Source organism: Epinephelus lanceolatus, chromosome 2, assembly GCF_041903045.1.
Source record: "Epinephelus lanceolatus isolate andai-2023 chromosome 2, ASM4190304v1, whole genome shotgun sequence".
Taxonomy (NCBI): domain Eukaryota; kingdom Metazoa; phylum Chordata; class Actinopteri; order Perciformes; family Serranidae; genus Epinephelus; species Epinephelus lanceolatus.
Window position 1 is genome coordinate 35,843,042 of NC_135735.1, and position 20,995 is coordinate 35,864,036.

At 41.5% G+C, this 20,995-nt stretch overlaps 1 protein-coding gene across 4 annotated transcripts; it reads right to left on the reverse strand.

Moving 5' to 3' along the window:
- Positions 1-130: 130 nt before the first annotated feature.
- On the reverse strand, positions 131-17,386 carry pkma (pyruvate kinase M1/2a). Of its 4 annotated transcripts, none has more exons than XM_078161273.1 (11): positions 17,258-17,386; positions 10,096-10,280; positions 9,628-9,719; positions 6,776-6,907; positions 6,469-6,655; positions 6,080-6,350; positions 5,815-5,965; positions 5,491-5,643; positions 2,659-2,825; positions 1,558-1,739; positions 131-1,446 (listed from the first exon to the last, which is right to left on the reverse strand). In XM_078161273.1, exons 2-11 carry the CDS (start codon positions 10,250-10,252, stop codon positions 1,340-1,342), a joined length of 1,599 nt encoding a protein of 532 aa, XP_078017399.1. In that variant the 5' UTR covers positions 10,253-10,280; positions 17,258-17,386; the 3' UTR covers positions 131-1,339. The 4 variants fall into 4 exon arrangements, with proteins under 4 accessions (XP_078017399.1, XP_033473212.1, XP_033473201.1 ...); XM_033617321.2 differs by lacking the exon at positions 2,659-2,825 and adding an exon at positions 3,266-3,432; XM_033617310.2 differs by lacking the exon at positions 17,258-17,386 and adding an exon at positions 14,697-14,983.
- Between the last annotated feature and the right edge of the window lie 3,609 nt (positions 17,387-20,995).

Sequence of the window (20,995 nt, forward strand, 5' to 3'; positions counted from 1 at the left end):
ATGTTCTTATTTGGCTGACTAGGATTTGTTTTTACCTGAATCTTTCACATAATGTAAATCTACTGTAGCGCCACCCTTAATGTTTAAGCCATGATTATTCCTTGTCAAACAAAACACTGGTAAGGCAGAGTTAAGGTAGGTGCTCATCTCTTTTATTGATGGAAATCCAGTCTTTTAGAACAGCTCAGTACACCAGCTAAACATTATAATACCCCTTTACATTGAGTTAGTTCTTACACTCTAGCGTTACAATCAAAAGCATGTTAGACACATGAAGACAGCTACAGCAGGTCACCTACATAAAAGAAGGACAAGCAGGGGGGCTCTACCCCTCACCCACTGGGGGTGAGAGGGACAGGGTGTCACCCCTTTATCAGGTCCCCTGTGAAAAACCTCCAAAAGTGCTCATTGGTATCAGTCAACTTAATTTAACCATACATGTTTAGTAAGTGCCAACTTGAAATGAACCAAATGCAAATAAATGTAAAGGCTTAAGGACACATCTAGTAACACAAACACAGTAACTAGCTCAAACACCTCCGAGGTGGACATCCAAAACATTTCTCTATAGTCAGACAAAATATAAGTAGTATTGGATGTCCCAAAACAGAACTTTACCATTCACAAAAGTCAAGTATAATATCGAATGTAACATTGTCTGGAGGAGGTTAGGAGTGCAACACTTACAGATACACTTAAAAACAGTGATAGCTGGATTTAAGAGAAGACACTTCATACAGACAGCACTACAGAAGGATCTGTTTGGGTGGAGTGGTGGCGCCAAGGCTGCACTGTAGGAGGAGCCCTTTCCATTTCATTTGCCACAAGTTTGTTCGTTACATCGGCAGAGGAGTGTGATCAGTAAAACCGTACAGTACTCAAGGTGCTCTGCTAAGATTGGCCCGCCCCACCTGCCAACTCCACCTAAACAAGAGCCAGTATGCGCATGCACACAGACCAAGATGCATTCACTCTCCCACTGGCTCACCTTTTAATAATACAAGTTCTGGAGTGAATAAATACAGCAGTTTCTGGTCAGGGTGTATTAATCTGAGGCCCTGCAGACTGGTTTCATTGAGAGAATAGATGTGTGAGGAATGGACAGACAATATGGAACTGCAGCTCCCACTCCCACCCAAAACAGCTCTTTGGCCGTGAAGGCTATACTCTCTTTATTTTGGAATTTGCATTACTGCCTAAATGATCTTTGTTCAGGGTTTGAGTCTGTGAGCCTGGGTGTTGGATGAGTAGGGCTGTGAGCTGGAGAGGAGTGTGGGGTGGAAAGCTATGAAAGATAGATGAAGGTGAAGGGAGATAGCAGAGCAGCCCAAGTGGCTGTTCAGGCCACCAGAACCACACGCATGGTGTTGGTGTAACCGGAACCTGGACGCCAGCCGGTCAACACGATGACAACGTCTCCCTCTTTGAAGAAGCCTCGGGCCTTGCCTGGAAATTAAACAGAAAAAACATATAACTAAGAACTGCTTCACCCCAACAGGCTGTACAATTGTTCTTCTGCACTTTTAAAAGTTGGACAAAAGACTCAAGATGACATACCCATATCCATGGCAAAGTTGACACGCATGTCGACATCCTCCGCCCACACATCGTGAGCAGGCTTGGTGTAGAGAACTGGGAAGATGCCGCGGTACAGGTGGGCTTGGCGAGCCGTCTGGGCATTACGGGTCACAGCGAGGATGGGGGCACGGGGCCTGTATCTGGAGATCAGGTGGGCGGACCTGCACATACACATAGAAACATACAGCTTCCTTTAAACTAGCACTGGGCGATAGAGAAAATCAATAATCTACCATGTTATTTTTGCCCAAATACCTCAATATCCATAATGCAAAATTACTGCAAGGCTGACTATATATTTTTCACATAATCAGAATTTTGATTAATAATCATCAGTAATGTGGAAAGCAGAATTTGGAGGAGATAAATGTTATGGATAAAGCAATCCACTGTGATTAAAAACCCTGCACACCACATACAATAGGTGTTTGCAGATATTCTGGCTCATTAAACAAAATTTGTATGATTTAGACTTGAGCAGAGCTCCTGTATGCTGGGTTTTTGCTTAGCACAACAAACTCCATCTGTTGAGTTGTCCCGCCCTAATAGGTGCAACACAACAAACAGTAAAGTCAGGGAGGATGAGCAGAGTCTGGAAACACCCACACAGCCCTGCGAGGTCTAAGCAGCCAGAATAGTGACACTCCTAGTGTATGCTGGGTGTGAATAGGCTCAAAGTCACTGTCACTGGCCTAATGAAAATGTCCACATTCACACACTTCTTTCATGTGCATTACACCATTCAGGGCTCATTTCAACAATATTTTCTAATTTGATATGATTTAAATTCACATAGGAAACTATCAAGAAGCACTCAATTTGATCAAATCTGGTGATATTAAATGAAGTGTGTGAAGGATGGACATTGGGACTGGACTAATCACAACCCCCATTCTCACTCTTGCAATCTGCTGCTATCTCCACCCACCCTATGTAACAGAGCATCTCAATCACAATCACAAGCACACAGGGGAGCTGTAAGAGCACATTAGGTGTAGGAGGGAGAATCGGCAGCTGTATTGGCAACACCTTACCTTCAGGACCGGGATCATTTCACCTCTACCCTCTTCTCTTTCTTACCTCCCAGTCTTGGTGAGAACAATTATGGCACTAGCACAGCATTTGAAGGATGACTCGACAGCACCGACAGCTACGGCCTCGGAGGGGTCTCTGGTCAGTTCGGAGTGTCTCCTCAGCTCCTCAAACAGCTGTCTGTGGAAGATGGCGGCCTCGGCCTCTCGTGCTATCTGAGCCCAGAAGGACCATGAGGGAGGGGTGGGGTGGGAGGCGTTACTCTCAGTCACCCATGCTACTACTACTGCACGGCCAGTCATTCACACCACTAGGAGTGACGGGCAAACACTAAGAGAGACTCCTGGTTAAAGAGTTGCTAGTTTAATGATTGTTCCTTAAAACACTGAATCAGACTGAAAGAGGCCAAAATGACATCAGACAAACTTTTAGTTTAATGTGTAAATTTGGGCCTTTTTACTGCAGGGCTTTCAAATGCACTTACATTTGTGCACATGAACAAAAATCAACCAGCAGACTACTTAAAGGTGTTTGCCGGGCTCTCCCAGTCACTCCTTCAATCAGTCCCTGTCTGGCCCTACTCTGCCTCTCTCAGACTCCTCAAGTACAGATATTATATCGTCCTGAACCCGCCAGGACCAGATAACCTGCCTACCTTCCAGAGCCAGTGAGCACAATCATCGCAGAGGCTAAGCTCTTAAAAGAGGCCTCAACAGCACCAATTGCAATAGCCTCAGCAGGGTCTTTGCAGTGTGGGGTGGAACGACGCAGGTCCTCAAACACCTGCCGGTGGAACATGGCTGCCTCGGCTTCACGTGCAATCTGATACAAGTGAGGGTAAGATGCACAAAGCAAGGGCATTCCCACACCAGGCACAAACACAGGTGTAAAAAGAGGAAAATGGGTTGAAAAAAGGAGACAGGACAGGAACATGGGAGACAGAAAGGGACAATGTTTGAGATACACAGAAAGAACATAAGTATAAGTACAAAATAGAGGGAACAGAAGGACATGACAGGACAGGAGGGAAAGTGAATAGAAGAGTTTAGATGAGCAGTAAGTGGGGGATACAGGGAAACATCAGCGTTACAACACATCAATGAGGCAAAATATCACCACAACCATTTACATGAGGTATTAGAAAAAATTAATGTAATACAACCTGAGCTAATCTGGAGTTAAGGCAACTGTACTACTGAGATCACCCTTTAAAAAGCACTAATTACCTTTAAAAAGATCAAAGTGACAGAGCCAAGCTAATTAAAATAAAAATACAAAATAATAATAAAATACAATTCAACTGGAAGTTGAAAGGACAGCTGGGGGTTAAAATGTCATGCATTGCACACAAATGTGAAGAAATGGTTAAAAACGGTCAAAAGGAATGAACGAGACAAGTATTAGAAAGGCTGAAGTAAATGACACAAAGACAATGCACAATAACAAAAGCGGCTGAGAGGCGGATTTAGTCCTTTTGATGTTATAAGAACATAAGTCTTCTCAATAAAAGTTCAGTTTTAGGTCAGCAGAAGTTGTTGTTTAGTTTTGATTGTGAAAACCCAAAGCAACGTCAGCATACAGGCAGCTAGCTCGAAGGCAGGAGCTGCAGTACTGCTGAGTCACTCCTGCAGCTGCACAGCAGTGCGAAAACAGAGAGTAGCCAGGATCAGTGGAGGTTAGCCAAGAAAAGCCTGAACAACGGAGGACAGGTGAGACGACATCCATGCAATTAGTAATAACTGGAATTCTGATGCAGGAATTCACTGGAACCTAATTAATAGCAGCACTGGGTCCCAGACTCCAAATTTTTATTTTATTTTATTTATTTGGGGTGACTGTCCCTGACTGAAAATACAAAACACATATGCAGCTATACATATACAGCAGATACGTATCTTAATCCATTTTCTTAATCCATCCACCCAAATTAAAACTATAAAATACAGAAAAGCACAATTTTCCTCATTAAATGCACAATTATGTGCAGGAATTTTATTAATTTCTGAGTTTGGCATTATTCAAAGCTGCTTTTCTTGCTCCCTTTTCACCAGTATACAAGGATATCTTTGCAGATAGGGGGACTCATATAAGCAATGTAAATCCTTGTTAACACAAATTGGGTGGATCTGTTTGGGTTAATCACAGCAAATCAACAAACGGTAAAGAAGAGCAGCACAGTGTGTTTGTCAGATGAAGAGGTGCATGCGCCAGGTGACAGGCATTTACCTCAGTTTGGATGGCCTCGAACATCCCATGCCATTAAGTGAGGTCATACTTTTTACTGTGTTTCCATGGTGTGGCAAACCACTGTCACAATTATCTAAACAGAGTGGAAATCATGCAGGTCCAACCATTTAAAACATTAGATCAGCTGCAGCTAATATCCAAAGGATGCACAAATAGGACGGTGCCATCTTTGCTCACCATTATCATACCATTATCTTTAACAGATTGAAATGGATCCAGTATTTAACGATGATTAATCATTCATTGATTATTCATTGGGACACCGAAAAGGCAGTGAATATTCAAACTGGAAATAAGTGGATGGATGAATGAAAAAAAGAGGGGCACTTCCAGCTGGCCTAACAAACCTGCTGATACCGTCTTTAGCAGCTGTCAGGCCTAGTGGGAAAAATATGCTGCGATGTAGGGCGACTGAATAAAAAGTTATAGATTTGTTCAGGAGCGGACAAAAATTAGGAAATGAGAAAGAGTAGTGTCCCAGTCTTAGGGCATGCTTAATTAGGTTCTTAATGACGAATCATGAAAGCACAATTAATCTGTCCAATCAATAATCCTTACTTTTGAAAACTAGAACTCTATTCTTTGATTTTACAGAACAATTTGAATGTTAATATTAAATATACATTAACTCACCATGTGCTGTGTGCGCACTGCCTCCAGAGGGTAATCTCCCTTAGCAGTCTCTCCGCTCAGCATGATGCAGTCGGCTCCATCCAACACGGCATTTGCTACGTCACTGCCCTCAGCACGGGTGGGCCTGGGCTTCTTGATCATGCTCTCCAACATCTGAGTGGTGTTCATGTGAGGTGTTAGAGGGTAACATACACAAATCTCATTGATCATATTGACACAAATAAGCTGCCCAGTGCAGCCAGTTACCTGCCAGTCTTTGTTAAATAAACTTCCACTACTGACAGATGCTTCAGAAATACAGCATGTCCTTTGCTTTTATCTAACCTGAGTTGCACATGTGATGGGCTTGCCGGCTCTGTTACAGCGGCCGATCATCATCTTCTGGGCTAGGAAGACCTTTTCTGTGGGGATCTCGATACCCAGGTCACCACGGGCAACCATGATGCCATCGCTGGCCTCCATGATCTCATCAAATCTGCACAGGACACAGAAAAAAGCAATAATTTAAATCGCAAAGTACTGCTGTAAATTAGCTATAAGTAACTAGACCGCACACACAAAAAGATGAAAACACTTTGTCCACACACACCTGCGTACACCCTCGTGGTTCTCGAGCTTGCTGATGATCTTAATATCTTTGCCTTTCTCTCCCAGCACTGCTCTGACAGCGTGTACGTCCGCTGCTTTGCGGATGAAGGAGGCAAAGACCATGTCGACTCCGTGCTCCACACCAAACTGCAGGTCCTGGATGTCCTTTTCTGAAACAGCAGGCAGGTCTACAGCCGCACCGGGGAGGTTCACTCCCTTCTTGCTGCCCAGGGTGCCACCGTTCTCGATCTCACACATGAGGAAATCAGAACCTGAAAAGACAAGTAATGTTTACGGGCTGAGGCCTTATGTTGGCTATTAATACATAGCAATGTTTTCTGAATATTCTAATGAATCACAACAGATTTTATTTGTCACTTCGCCACTCACCAATCTCCTTGACCTGCAGGGACATGAGTCCATCGTCAATGTAGATCTTGCTACCGATTTCCACCACTTTGGTAATGTTCTTGTAGTCGAGCCAGAGGATCTCCTCCCCGCAGTTCTCCTGATAAGCATCGTCCAAGGTTATCTTGATCATGTTGCCCTTCTTCAGCTCCACCTCAGCTGTGCCACTCTGTCAAATCATTAACAAACGTAACTTTACTCTCTGTTTGGTTTGTGTACCTGCAAATGTTCTTGGTTGTCAATAACAGCTAATGAAGTCATAAAGGCTACAAAGCACTGCTTCACTCACTCCCCGGATAAGACCAGTCCTGATCTCTGGGCCCTTGGTGTCCAGGGCAATGCCGATGGGCCTGTATTGGATACTGCCGGGCTCGAAGCTCTCACATGCCTCACGCACGTTCTTGATTGTCTGTGCATGGTACTGCAGAAAGGAAGAGAGGTATAAAACACTGAAATATCTCTGGAGAAAACAAGCAAGATACTGAACTGCACAGCTGTTGATTTTGATCACACCTGTGACCTCTAACCTATCTGTCTGGCCAATCTTCTGATGCTATCACACTAATGTCAAGATATCACAATTTAGCAGAGGCACTGGTATTTGAGAGGTCACTAGACATGAAAATCAGGCCAGGGCAAAAGAAGGATAAGGTGCGTCTGACAACTCACAGTCATAAACATGAGTCATACAGTCAAACACTACAAGGTCATACAGTTGTCACTGTGTCACTGAGGAATCTGGGAGTACCAGGAAGAATAACTTAAAGCCTTTCAGTTAAAGTGCCTTAGGAATTAAGTGTCATTAAATGGGACCTGGTAGATTTCACAGCATACAGTATCACTAAGTAGAATTATGCAGATATAGAATTTCATATGTGTCCTTGAGGACTGCAGTGTCTTTTGCCTCGAGTGTGGACTGAGTTAGTCAGCTGAGGAAGTGCAGTGTCTCTCATCAGGAAATTCCTCCGTCAAGTTGGTGTTGAACAATAGACACAATAAAACCCAACAACCTAAAGTCCTATCACAATTAGAAACGTAAACAGGCTTGTGTAAAATCATTACTCATGTGACATGATATTGTTCACACCATCAACAGAATCTGGGTGGCTGACCTTGACCCTTAAAAATGCTTTGAGAAAAGATGGAAAATAACTTTGGAGAAATTCAGTCCTGTCACATTACTGCTAACATGGCCCATTATTGCAGGCTAGAGAACATGCAGCACAGTGTTTGTGGCTTTGAAGTTTGAAGACAGCTCTCTGCTGCACATGGCTTAAACTGCCCACCTGGGTAACCAGAGCTTTCAGTAATAACTTAAGTGGCAGGTAATCACATTGGCTGCCTTTCACACTGGCGACACATCCAGCTAACAGTTCACTCACTCCACTGTGACTAAAAGAAAACCTGAATGTTCTCACCAACTGCAAAAACACCAACCTAATCCAAGATTAGACCTAAAGCAAGTTGCCAGACCACTTAAAACTGCAATTAAGATGAAGTCTCACATAGTCTTTTGAGAAGTTAGCCTCATACAGTTGAAACATGATGTCAAGCCAGAAATAAATATATGGAAGACACCTTGGCAGCCGTTAACACCCAGTGTGCTGCAGCATGTTAGTAAAGGACAGAGGCCAGGTACACAGTGTCATGATTTAAGACCAATTTTGCTTAGTGAATTTAGAGCATGTGACTATTAACTGTATAAAGGCCAGGGTCCATACATTTGTAATTCAATTTCTACACAACATACACTGAAACTCCAGCCAACGTTCAGCTAGTTCTCTTTTATTTGATATTATTAATACTGATTTTAAGAAATGTGGCTTTCTGGATTTACAACATAATCTCCTTTTCACTTCCTATTTTGGTTTAAAGTGGACTGACCTTGGTGTTGGTTTGTGTACACACAATTACAGAGTCTAGGCGTGCTGCCTGCTGAGGAGATAAAGGGCAGGGCAGGGCCAGGAAGCTACGGGTGACGAATTTATGGTATCCAAAGCCAATAAAGCTCTGATTTCTTTTGCTGTTTGCTGAATCTAGAGTAGCCTTTGACCTTGTTAAAACAATGAGACCCACACAAGCCACCGATACTTTTCACAAATGAGGACTTCATAGTTTCTCAAACAGAATGAATCATTTGTATAATCTTGGACAGTAAAATATTTGCAACTGAATCCATCTTTATTCATGTACACAAAAAAGTATCTGCTGGTGAGGTGAAGTTACATGTTTGGTTTCTTTTTACGTTTTGGTAGGCAAAAATATAATTGTGCATGTGCATCTCTCTTCTTCGTCTTACTTTGGGCTGGGTTGGGGCATAAAAGCAACTCACCTCACCACACTTTTTTAAGTCTGAGTGATCCATAAAGCCATTCACAGATTTTATTTGTCTTTTTCATTAGACATGTTAAGCAATCAAAGAGATATTTTAATGTATCTGGCTTTTAGATGAGAACTTGTACTGACTGCATGGTTCATTAGCTTATTGATGGATGGATGGATAGATAGTTACTGTCAGGAGGGAAGTTCTAATTGTGAAACCTGTTGGATTTTGACTTCTGCTTTTAAATGTTAACTGTAAAATTAACTTTGACTCATAGCATAGTGTGCACAGATAATAAGTAGCTGAATGCTGCAATTAGCCTCATCTGTCCTCCAAAATATCTTATAAGTATTAACTTAACAGAGCATGTGTCCTTGTGTGACACAAAGAATTAATCAGGCTGTATCACTCTGAGTTGAACTTGGTTAGCCAGCCCAGACTCTAATCTTACGTAAGTTAGCAGCACTACTATTTTTTCCATTCATGCTGGCTGGCCTCGTCATTCTCAAAGTACCAAGCTGGCTGCTGTCACAATGAATAACGTGCTTGTTCACTGTTGGCCCTGTTGAGATTGTCCTCTACTTTCACCATAGTTATTTTATGAAAAGAGTTACCAACACTGCTTGAAAAAGGTTACAAGAAAATGCAAGTCTGCCACTAAGATCAACAAACCAACCAATGCCATTCTGTGATAAAGCACAGAACCATGTGTGAAGGAAATTATCAGGAAAGTTTAAACGTGACTTTCAACAATGTAACTGGTTAGCTGTAACCTCCCAACTCATTTACACTGCAGACAGAATTGTGCAATGACCCACCTCGTGTGTGCCGTGGGAGAAGTTCAAGCGAGCAATGTTCATTCCAGACTTGATCATCTCCTTCAGCATATCCACAGAACGGGAGGCTGGTCCTGCAGGCAGTTATTGAAAGGAATGATAAAGATGTTATAGTTAAACTTTTCTTTAAACTTACTTCTCGTGGTAATTAAGTGAATGCATGTCCAGACTGACTTAACATGGAGGAAAAACAATTTTTTTAGAAGAGGTAAAACAAGTTGATTTAATGATCAATGCATTTTTATCATGAAGTTTAGTGTGAGTGAACACAAGTTCAAAATGTTAATATCCAATAAACCTGTCGTGTTTCCAGTGACAATAATTGTAATAAACAGTTGCAATGTTGGAACTGAAAATAACACTTGTGACTATTTAGCTATCATGGTGCAGTCCTACCAGGTATCTATCTGGCAACAACTATATATTTCAGCAACTAAAATGATGACCAACCAATGGTGCAGATGATGCCAGTGTTGCGTGCGGTGGTGGGCTCGGAGTCGATGTCCAGCAGGCACATGTGTTCCAGGAAGGTGTCAGCCATGGCAGCATTGAGCTGCTGTGTCTGGATGAAGGCAGAGCCCATGTCGAGAGTCTTTACCTGAGGCATGGCGATCACTGGTGCAACTGGAAAAGTCCTGCAGAAATGAAAAGTGGAAAAAGAGTTAATATAGTGGACACAGTAATGGCAAGAGACAGCTTTCTCCAGCTGACCATTGTTGGTCCAGGATTTCTGAAATGCTTTAAAAACTTACCAGCCACTTTTCAAGTTTAGAAGCTGAATCTGATTTTTTAACAATTAGAGATTATACTGTATACGTGGCCTGCCCAACATTATTTTTTTAAATCGTCGTCGCGATGTCAACTTGCGAGATTAACACACATTTTGTACTTTGAATATAGCAACAACTTAATGAATTACATTCTGTCTGTAGGCTCTATTGGGTCTGATATACACCATGCTGTTAACTCTCTGGCCAATCAGACAAAGCCCTTGCTGTTAGGCATCGTCTGATTGATCAGAATCTGCATGCATGCAAGTAAAGTGTAAGGGACTACTGCTGCCATACTACTCTACATCACTGATGGAGGATTGTGTGACAAGATAAGGCCAGCATTCATATTCTGTATACTGTATTTAGTACCTGTTGAGTGTCCTTAACAACATACTGTACCTAATCCTGCTGTGTAGCTAACCTTGAGATAGTGAAGTCAAAGCAAAGGAGAATCTCCCAGTGGGAATCAATTAAGCATGTTGATTGCTGACGTTAGAGTGTTGTCCTTCAGGGACTAATAATTTAAGTTATTCACCTCCAGCACATCTATTTTCGACTGACATCGGCCACCAAGACTGAGGACAATAAAGAAAAGGCTTATGAAATGTCACCACTGCAGCTCTTAAGTAGTATTGTAAGGGTCTTTGCACAATACTGTATTTTCTTGAGTTACTATTTGCCGTTCAGGTTGCACAACCAACAGTTTATACAACGTCTGCTCATGACAACTGCGAGAAAAAAAAACCACTTCCACCTTTTCAGTTGGCTTCCAGTTGTTTACAAGTTGATAACAGATACATGAATGTTTATCTGAAATGCTGAGGAACATTACTGCAAGGCCATACTCCAAACAGAGCAGAGCACTATAGCTCAATGAGCTGCTACACCATATTGTACATTTTGTTCCCACCCACTTCTCCCTGAGTCACCCATGGCAACGACACCATCACGATGAGCAGCCACAGGGCTGGGATTGCCAAGATTTAATCCCTCCTTTCTAACCAGAAAAGAAAAATCATACTCTACTCTGTACGTGGCAGCAGAGATGACATATTACATCAAATCCTGTGCACTTAAAATGACTCAGTACTGTAATTTATACACAGGGTGCAGGATGTGTGCCTTGCCTAAGACACTTCCCTTTTCTCCTCGAGTCTGACAGAATTATACACACTTTAAAAGCAAGACATGTTTGAACAAACAACCGACGAGTTATGTGTATCTGAGCAGGGTGTAACACGGCTACTCTATGGTGATGAGGAGTGTTGCCTCTACTATGGCTCTTGTTATTGTAGTTACATAACTGCAGCCTAGCTGACTTAGGCTGAAATGGTTGATTGAGCAGTCAGTCCAGCAATATGATGACAAATCATCATCAAACTTGGAGATTTAAGCACTGAGGCCTCAGGAGGCGGTCAGAAATTGGCCTAGTTATATAATTCTATAAGAAATAGGAGTCTAAAACTAACATCACCTAAGCTGTTTAACTACTTGAGGTGAATACCTTGCTTGACAAAATGTTGCGTCAATAAATACTTACAATATGAGGATTCTGTATGTAATGCTGAATATGATCATTAATTTACACTTCTATGGCACTTTTCCAAACAAGAATAGAAAGTTTTTAGAATAAAAAACAACTTATCAGACCTACACAAATCAAGAATATGATGCTAGACAAAGTAATGAACATATAACATTCTTAAAATTAAGGAAACATATAAGGGATGTAAAAGTAGTCAGCAGAAGATACCAATAGCCCTATGTACATTTTCTCTTTTACTTATGACTCCCTGCTAGGCGCCAACTCAGGTGACAGGCCAAAGCACCCAGTGGACAGATCCAGTTCCTGCTGTTTAAATGATACATCAAAGCGCATTTCAACAAAGAGCACTCTCACTGGCTGCTTCTTTGGCCGAGCAACAGCATAGAAATCATCTCCCTCATCCTTTTCTAAGCTCCTCTTCACAGACTCACGACCTGACCTGAATTACTGACCCTGAGCAGGAAGTCTTTGTGGCAACGTGTGACAATGTGCACATCTAGACCCAGCTTATTGTCAACTGTTGCATGTGTTGGACGATAAATATCAGTTTCAACAGAAATAAAGAACAATTAGCCAAAAGTCTGTTTCACTGTTTCATGTCAGCCACTGAAGGCATCAAGGATGGTTCTGCGTTAATATTACAAAGTGACTATTAAGTCCCATCTATAACAGAACAGGCTGCACATGCTGATGCTGTACTCATAAGGAGAGCTGGAAAACAAGGGGATGGCAAATTACTGATGGCTGCCTGCTAGTGTGGGTGGTAACACTGCAACAAATGACACGTTCATGGTGGACTCTGAGTCTCTCAGAGGAATATCTGATGCATTCAACGGTAACAAACGTGGTCTGACCTCCTCTTACTCATTACATCCAAATTTCAAAAGCATCATGGTGGTGGGGGATTCCAGGCGGAGTCACCATACCAACATGCTCTCTCAACAGGAGCTGCTGGCTGATGATGTAACAGGCAGTGGGGCAGACCAGTGCTGTACGTGAGCACAGTCACATCCCACTACTGCAACACACAGAACCATGAAAAGACTGGGCGCAGACATCTGAGTGGGCTGAACCATCTGGAAAGACTGCAGAGGGGGGAAAGTGTCTGAACACTGGCAGTTACTATAGAGTGCAGGTTTTTTTATGATTTCCTGTTTCTTCATATATTATTTATGAGGGGATTTTTTTGGGGAAGAACCTGAATTGAATTAAAAAAGTATGCTACCTTGGCAGTATGACTGGTACATTACCAGGAGTGAAACCTAGAGCTATCACACCGTTAAAGGAGGGGAAAAACCTGACCTGATCTTTCCTAGTAACAGCTACTAAAATGTGAGAATATGCTGCTACCCTGGCCTGCTGCATATTTTAACCATACAAATATTTAAGGCTGTAATAATTTCATGAAAGGCATTCAACTAATCAATTTCCTTTTAAGAGTAACAATAGACACTATGTAGACATTTGTTAAATATCTTTCTAATCTGGTCAGCTATTGGAGCATTACCAATACAGATACCATAACTTCCCAGTTTAATGTAATACAAAAGACAATGCAACACTAACAGTTACAATTGCAAAACTAAAAAGGGATGTCTTAGAGGGAAAGTTTGATACAAAGTTTCAGGCAGCTTCCCTTACAAGCTGTTTGCTACTTTACAACATATGTGGATTACAAATTAAAAACATGCCCAAAAAGTAGTTAGACTACGTCCAATCCTGGTAATAGTTATAATTCAAACGCTTGCTCCTAATACAAATAGTTTGAATTGCAATAGATCAGTGACAACTGTGTGAAAATATATTTTTATAGCAACAGAGTATGCTACTGCATAATGTCTGATTCTGACCCCAACCACTGTTTTCCCATTTCTATTTCTATCATGTTTTAACCCCATTTTCAGCAAGGCTTATTAAGGGATTACAAGTATAATGTTCTTTTGTGTTTAGCCTGTTTCCCCACAGCTCAGCATTTTCAGAATTTGAAATGTGAATCCACCACATCTTTGCTCAATGTCTTTGAATTGTACTTTCATGGGCTCAAACTTCACTTGTGAACAAGTCATAGCCTGGAAATTTAATGAAAGGTCACCCTCAGGCAACTCAACCTCAAATAATATCTGTATCCTCAGGTGAGGTGTTATTATTGGAGTAACCAGAGGCAGTGTGACATATGCTCCCGATGTAACTTTTGAAAATCAGGTAGCAACTACCCTTCACCAAGTGCAATAATGTCTTGGTCTGTCTGATCCAGCTTGCCAGCTCCTGGTTGTTGAGGAAAAACAGACTTACATAATTAAAAGAATGGCTGGCTGACTGACAGACATGGATAGCATGCCTGACCCCAGGACAGTCAGTGAGCAGCCCCCACAAGCCAACAGCAGTCATAGTAACCCTGACACAGATGTAGGGCTAACTTTAGAGCTGGCTGCTAATAATCCCATCCAATCCCCTCCCAACACTTGAAACACCCTCACTCGTTGTAACATGCTCTCAGTCACTATCTTTCCCTGTCTTCTAAACAATATCCTTATCACTTACCTCTGGAGCATGTCAGTGCAGTCACTAAAGTCATCGTAGCATTGCTGTCAGGGTGCCATGACATTTACAATCACCTACTATGGATGTGACGTAACACTGGGCTAATCCAAGTTGGCTCACACAGAGAGTAGACGGTTTCTATCTGTCACACTCACTCAACCACTGCACAATTTCCAGGTTCCACTACATACCGCCTGAAGATCTTCCAGCTCCTCCTGGGGACCAACAGGCACGACACAACCAGTGACCTACACAACAAGCCCAGTGTGTTGGAGCTTCCAATGCCAAAGGGCGCACCACTCCCTGCAACAGCAGTCCGTGCAGAACTGACCGCTGCAGCGCGCGTGCAGACATACCACACTTTCAGGTGCTCAAGAGTAAATCCCTTCAATGAGGATAAAGGATATGGAAAATGCCTGCTGTGACCGGGCAATCGCCATGACCGGATACAGTGAATGTACATGAGACTTTCACCACAACACACATGAGCTGTGTCACACCAATGTTGCCACGGACCTAAGTCATACAACACCCCAGGCCTAAAAATGGATTCATGGCTAATAATAGTGCACAGCATGCAGAGTATGTTTGTAGTAATCTAATACTTGGAATGTACGATTGTATTTACACTATGTAGGCTGGTAAACAAGGCTTGCAATCTCTGATACAAATCTCAGATAGGGTACTTTATAGCTTTAACTTCATGAAGGGCACAGAATGCTGTGCATGTTCAATATATTTCAAATACACATGTTAAATCATCTGGCAACATTTTTAACCCAGGCAACTGGCATCAACTTGAGTGCAAGGAGTTTGTCACTGCAGTCAAGTGGTCCTGCAGTGGCAAAGCGATACTCATAATTGGCAGTCTTCCACACCATGTAGCATGCGTCAGCAAACATGTAGTCATGGTCGCGTGGGGTGGGGTGGGTGTGGGGGACTGCATGAGAGCATTGCCAGCTGCAAAAGGCCTGCAATGACCATCAGTTCAGGTGCAACTGAACTACCTTACCACAACAGCAGATCAAGGACACTTCACTCCATCACAGAGAATGACAGTTTTGCCATTGATTCACTGCAGTCACATTTACTGCAAGCCAAAGTGCTCCCTGAAGTAGAAAAATATCAATAGCCGCAGCTACAGTATAGCTACATGTTGCTTATTCACAGGCAGTTCCACAGTCTTGACTTTTCGATCAAGTTTATAGACTCATGAGAGCTAAGGAGTTCGCTAAATAGCAGGGATTTTACTGAAATATATTCATGACAACTGAGATGTACAATTGCAGGCATCTTTAAAAAAGTCAACAACCTAGATTTAAATGATGAGCAAACACTGAGAACTTCCCTGTGTTGAGCTTATCACTGCAACAGGATTCCAACTCACTTGACATTTATAACCTGACTGGTTCCCTGGGGTAAAGACTCCATTTTGTCAACCAGAAAAGGACATAGTGATTACAGTGTCTCTATAACTTTGTGTATGGCATAGAAATGACACAGCATTAGCAGGCTACACTGCAGGCCACTTTGCATATCCTACATTTGCCAAAGCAGATGTATTTCTCAAAGCATAATAGATTAAAATGAACCTTAAGACAAAGCCCTGCCTTGGTCAAATCAAATTATTTCTGCTGTTTTAAAAACAGACTAAAACGTAGGCCTCAGTCATCACATACCAAGGACAACACAGTTCAGGCTGCCAGATAGAGAGCCTAAAGCCATTACTACCTACAACCTGCACAATGAGGGTTGAACCTGCCATCTTCTCCATGTTTCCAGTGTCAATAGGGCCTGTTATGTGAAACACCACTGCAGCAGGCTACTGCAGTGAAGCTGCAAAGGCAATGTACTTAATTCAAACAACATTTATCACCGTCCGGACGGTTATTTCTTACAACACTGAGAACGACATTTAGATTTATTTTAAGAGTTTCTGTGGAAATATGACAGGATAGCCTGTGTTTACAAAGGATGAACGAGATTAATTTACCTACTAAGTAGTCGCCATTTTAAGAAACACGACGATAACACACGACTTATAATAATTATAATGGGGTTTAGCTCGGTTGCATTTGCGTCACTAGTTAAAACGTAGCAGTATTTTTTAATATAATGCTTGAAAGCGCTGCAGGCGATGCGCTAAAGGTCACGTTCTCATCCTGCGTCACATTTTCCTGGTCTCGAGGCATCACAGAGACTGACCAATGAGAGGCCAAGAAGACGGAGCCGCCACACCCACTACAGAGGGCACCAGGAAGCGATTCTTCAACGTTCAACACTTAAGCCATCACGTTTATCATTTTTGATTCAACAATAGTGTTTATCGATAAAACGAGACTGCAACGTGTTAGTTTGTTAGTTACAGAAAGACATACTCAATACAGGAAGATATCCCTTTAGTTTATCCATCATTTAACTGCATTTTAAAATCAAAACGTTGTTGAACAAATACCAAACCTGTTTAGCTGGGGCTAAAATATTTTTCCGCTACACACATACGTCCAGGTGTATGAACATTTTTAAACATTACTTGAGTTTAAAAAAAGGAAGCAGCTAGATGGTAAAGAAAGGAAACAAGCCACCAGTGACTGACTCCCGGGACTTACCAGCTCGCAGGATGTAGCTACAGATAACGTTATAATAAAACACAAACAGGCAGTTATGTGACAGCGCCTGTGTCCTACATGTTATCAGTCACTTCACGGGATCGATAAGTTACCAAGCCGCAGCCCACGCTGAGGATACCCACCTTCTTATCTCGCTGGTGAACTGCTTGGACCGATGTAACTGCCGTCACACTGAGCCCAGCTCAAGGTGATCTACTAGTCCCTCGCTATGCGGATCTACTTTCTAGTGATGCTGAGACATATCAATGCGAGAGAGTAAAGATAAATGGAAAAATAATTCATCGTCTTTACATGTTTATACCGACCACACTCACCATAGTCCACTCAAACGCGTGGTTCATTTTAGCATTACTCTTGCGGAAAGTCAGGAAATGGTAAAAAGTAAAAACGAAGCGGATGGATACGCAGATACCCAGTGGTGGTGCTTGGTAAAGTTAGGTAGCCAATCAGGGCGCGCGAATGCATCTGTAGCGCATGGAGTCTGACATGTGACTGTGGATGGTGTGCTGTAATTTCCTGGATAACGCAGTGGTTTGAGAACAGTGCGTATTCAGTGTCTCTAACAGTTTAATGACCCTTTAAGACATTTAAGTCATCAGTCATTTGTCATATTGTTGGTATGTTATGGGTGCATTATCCTACAGATATGCAACATCATCATCAAACGTGATACAATATATGATTACTGTCTTGTAAGCGACCAGAATAGTGTTCATTCCCTTATATCTAATTTTTAAACATTGGTGCTGTAATTATAGGTCTATTGTTGTACTGCCCCAGATGTATCAGCACTAACAGGCGGTCAACGGGTGCATGAGTGATGAATCAGAGACCCTTGAGATGTGCCAGTACCTCGCTACTGTGCTTGAGGCAATACCTCCATCTAGTGATGGAAAAGGATATAACAGTTTGGGGTGTTTTTTTTTTCAATGACAAGAATTTAGATAGTTAGATTTAGGATATTTCATATTGAGTATTAGAGTATTTGAGTAGGCTATTTATATATAAATATAGGATGTAGTTCACATTATTTACACCTTTTTTTTTTTTACTTTGACCCTTTGAGACCTGAGCCAGCTGGCTTGATTTCTTTTAAAAACATGGGAAGAAGGCAATGAGCAATGAAAGAAGAAATGACCCAAAAATGAGCAAGAAATTAGTAATTAGAGAAAAAAAAAATTTCATGACCTGGAAAGAGCGCTTAAAATTTCTAATAATTCTGTAACATAATTTTAAAATGTAATAATACATTTTTTTTCTATCTTTAAAAATTATTTTCTAAATCTGTTATTGTTTTTGCAGTTTGTGGGACATTTCTCGCTAAGTTGCTCGTTGTCTTGTTTCCAATGTTTTTAGAGAGATAACGCACTAATGTGCTCAGGGTTCAGAGGTTTAAATACCTGTGAAAGGTGTCTGGAACCAGCACAAGAAAAGTGATGTCACTCCAGGTTTGGAAGGGTTAATTACATATTCCAAAACTGTATATTTTAAGCGCACAACTAATATTCTTACACTAATACCATACCATTACACAACATGCAAATAAATCTACCACTAGCAGTACTATATTACTACTGCATTTTTGCTCAACCAATAACAACAACCATTAGGTCTAGAAATAATGACACTTATATGATTTTCACAGAACATAAAAAGCATACAGAATGTTCCTATAGGCCTACTTTTTTTGGACATGATTCGTGTTATGCTCTCCCTTTTCCAATCAGCTGTGGTATATTAATGGCTGACTGTAACTACAGATATAATATTTTTTTGTCTAGTACAGACACTAGACAACTATGTCGCAAATGTTCCCTGGGATGATTAATTCTGATGCTGTGGTATCAGCTCTGCCAAGGAGATAGCAGACAGAAACTAAATCTTCCACAGAGACACAACTGTCTACTATAGCTCAACCAATCTACCCTAAACATTCACATTTTGCAACAGAGATTAGACAAATCAATCTGGCAGAGATTCTCCTTAAAGCACTATTTAGGCTACAGATATAGAAAGTACTGATGCTATTCTTTTTTTCCGTAATTGCTTCCGTAAGGTTGTCCATGTCTCCTCCACCTGTGTCCTATTTCGCTCTCACCTGGTCACAGCTGTGGTGGTGTTAGCACTGCTGCTCCCACTGCCCATGTTGCTGTCTCACTGGCTGCTGGCAGCCTCTGTCTGGATCCACTCCACTCCACTACCTGAGGCCAATGGACACACCTGTCCAGGTGAGAGACAGATCTGCCGTCCAGTCACCTTGTCCACTGGCCAAGCCTCTGGCTGTCAGTCAGTATTAATGGCTGCTAACCCCTGGGCCACGAGGTACAGTAAGACACTATGGGAATATGCTCAGATAAATCTCGGAGATGAGCAGATAGGACACCTTAATGCTTGGGTGTGTATTATTATTACCGCATGAGTACTGCAACTGCTACCTATAAATAAACAAGTATGAATACAAGGGGATAAACAATCAAACAAAGACACAGCTCCATTAAGGCACATGTAGAAAACTTAAAATAGCACAATTATATATTGATTACACTGATCATGATAAAGAAAAACACACAATAGATATACAATAACACTGTTGGGAGCCATTGGTGATGGTCAATATCAAAAAAGTATCCTCTTCTCCTTCTATAGTAGTGGGAGGAAATATTTGAAAAGCTCAATTCCAAAATGAGACACATACGCTCATAAATGAAACAAAACAAAATGAAGAGAAAGTACTTGTTTTATTGGTTGTCAAGCACTAAAGTTTATTTTAAAACCAGGTAAATTTGTGTTCTCAACCAACCAAATTACGAACTGGGAGCTTATTCATATTTTAGTGAGACTTAACGGGTTATTTATTCCACAAAAGAAGAGACATGTCGTACTTTATACAGTTATAATTAGGTTTCCATTTTAGTAATCAGAATAGGCTAAAAATGGAACAAAGAAATTAGCCTGCAGAAAATTTCAGCAGCAATCTGCATTTTCACCTGCATCCAGGAACAATATGCACTAGCTGTTGCTGTACAGTGAAGGGTGGTTGCACTACAGGTGAAAGATGGGGATTGCTCTGGGGCTACGACTAAAGTGAACTCTTCATGAACCTAGAGCACCTATGCGTTTACAATAAGTACCACGCAGCAAAACATAGCAACTGTGTCAAACTGTTTCTCTATATTTATATTGTGTCATCAGGATCAAGGTAGTTTGAGTTATTGTGTGCCAAAAAATGTTTGAAGAGGTCTTAATTTCCCCTTCCTCTCCTGACTGCAGCCACACTGATCAGACAGTTGGCCTAACACCTGTTCACTCTATGGGTCAGTTCTTAAATAGATACCTTGAGATAATGAGGGTAAAGACTGATTAGCTCAAAAGCCTACTGGTCATTGTCTCACACATGGACACAATGACACTGTGTCACAGATGCTGAATATATAATATTATTTGTAATGTTATATTCATTTTTGAAGATATAAGTATTGCTATTTTCATATAATTTGAATATTAGTTCTATTAAGCCTTTAGATTTTTGCATCTACACAGCATGCAGTGCAGCTAAAATGCAAAACACTAATGCAAATTTATGTTTTCTTTATATTTTTATTGAAATATATTTATACAAAACATGACAGCTCCTGGATATCAACTAGAAGCTGCCTCCATAGCATGACTGCACAGTAATGAACATTGACTTATGCAGCCACACACACACGCACATTATACACAAACACAGACAGGCAGACGTATATACGTGGTCAGAGCCATTTTTCCTCCATTTTTCCTCTGACTTCTCAGCAGCAGTGCAGTCAGCTGCAGGTCACATGACCGACTCGCCTGGTCCCACTGAGCATGCTCAGACCCCT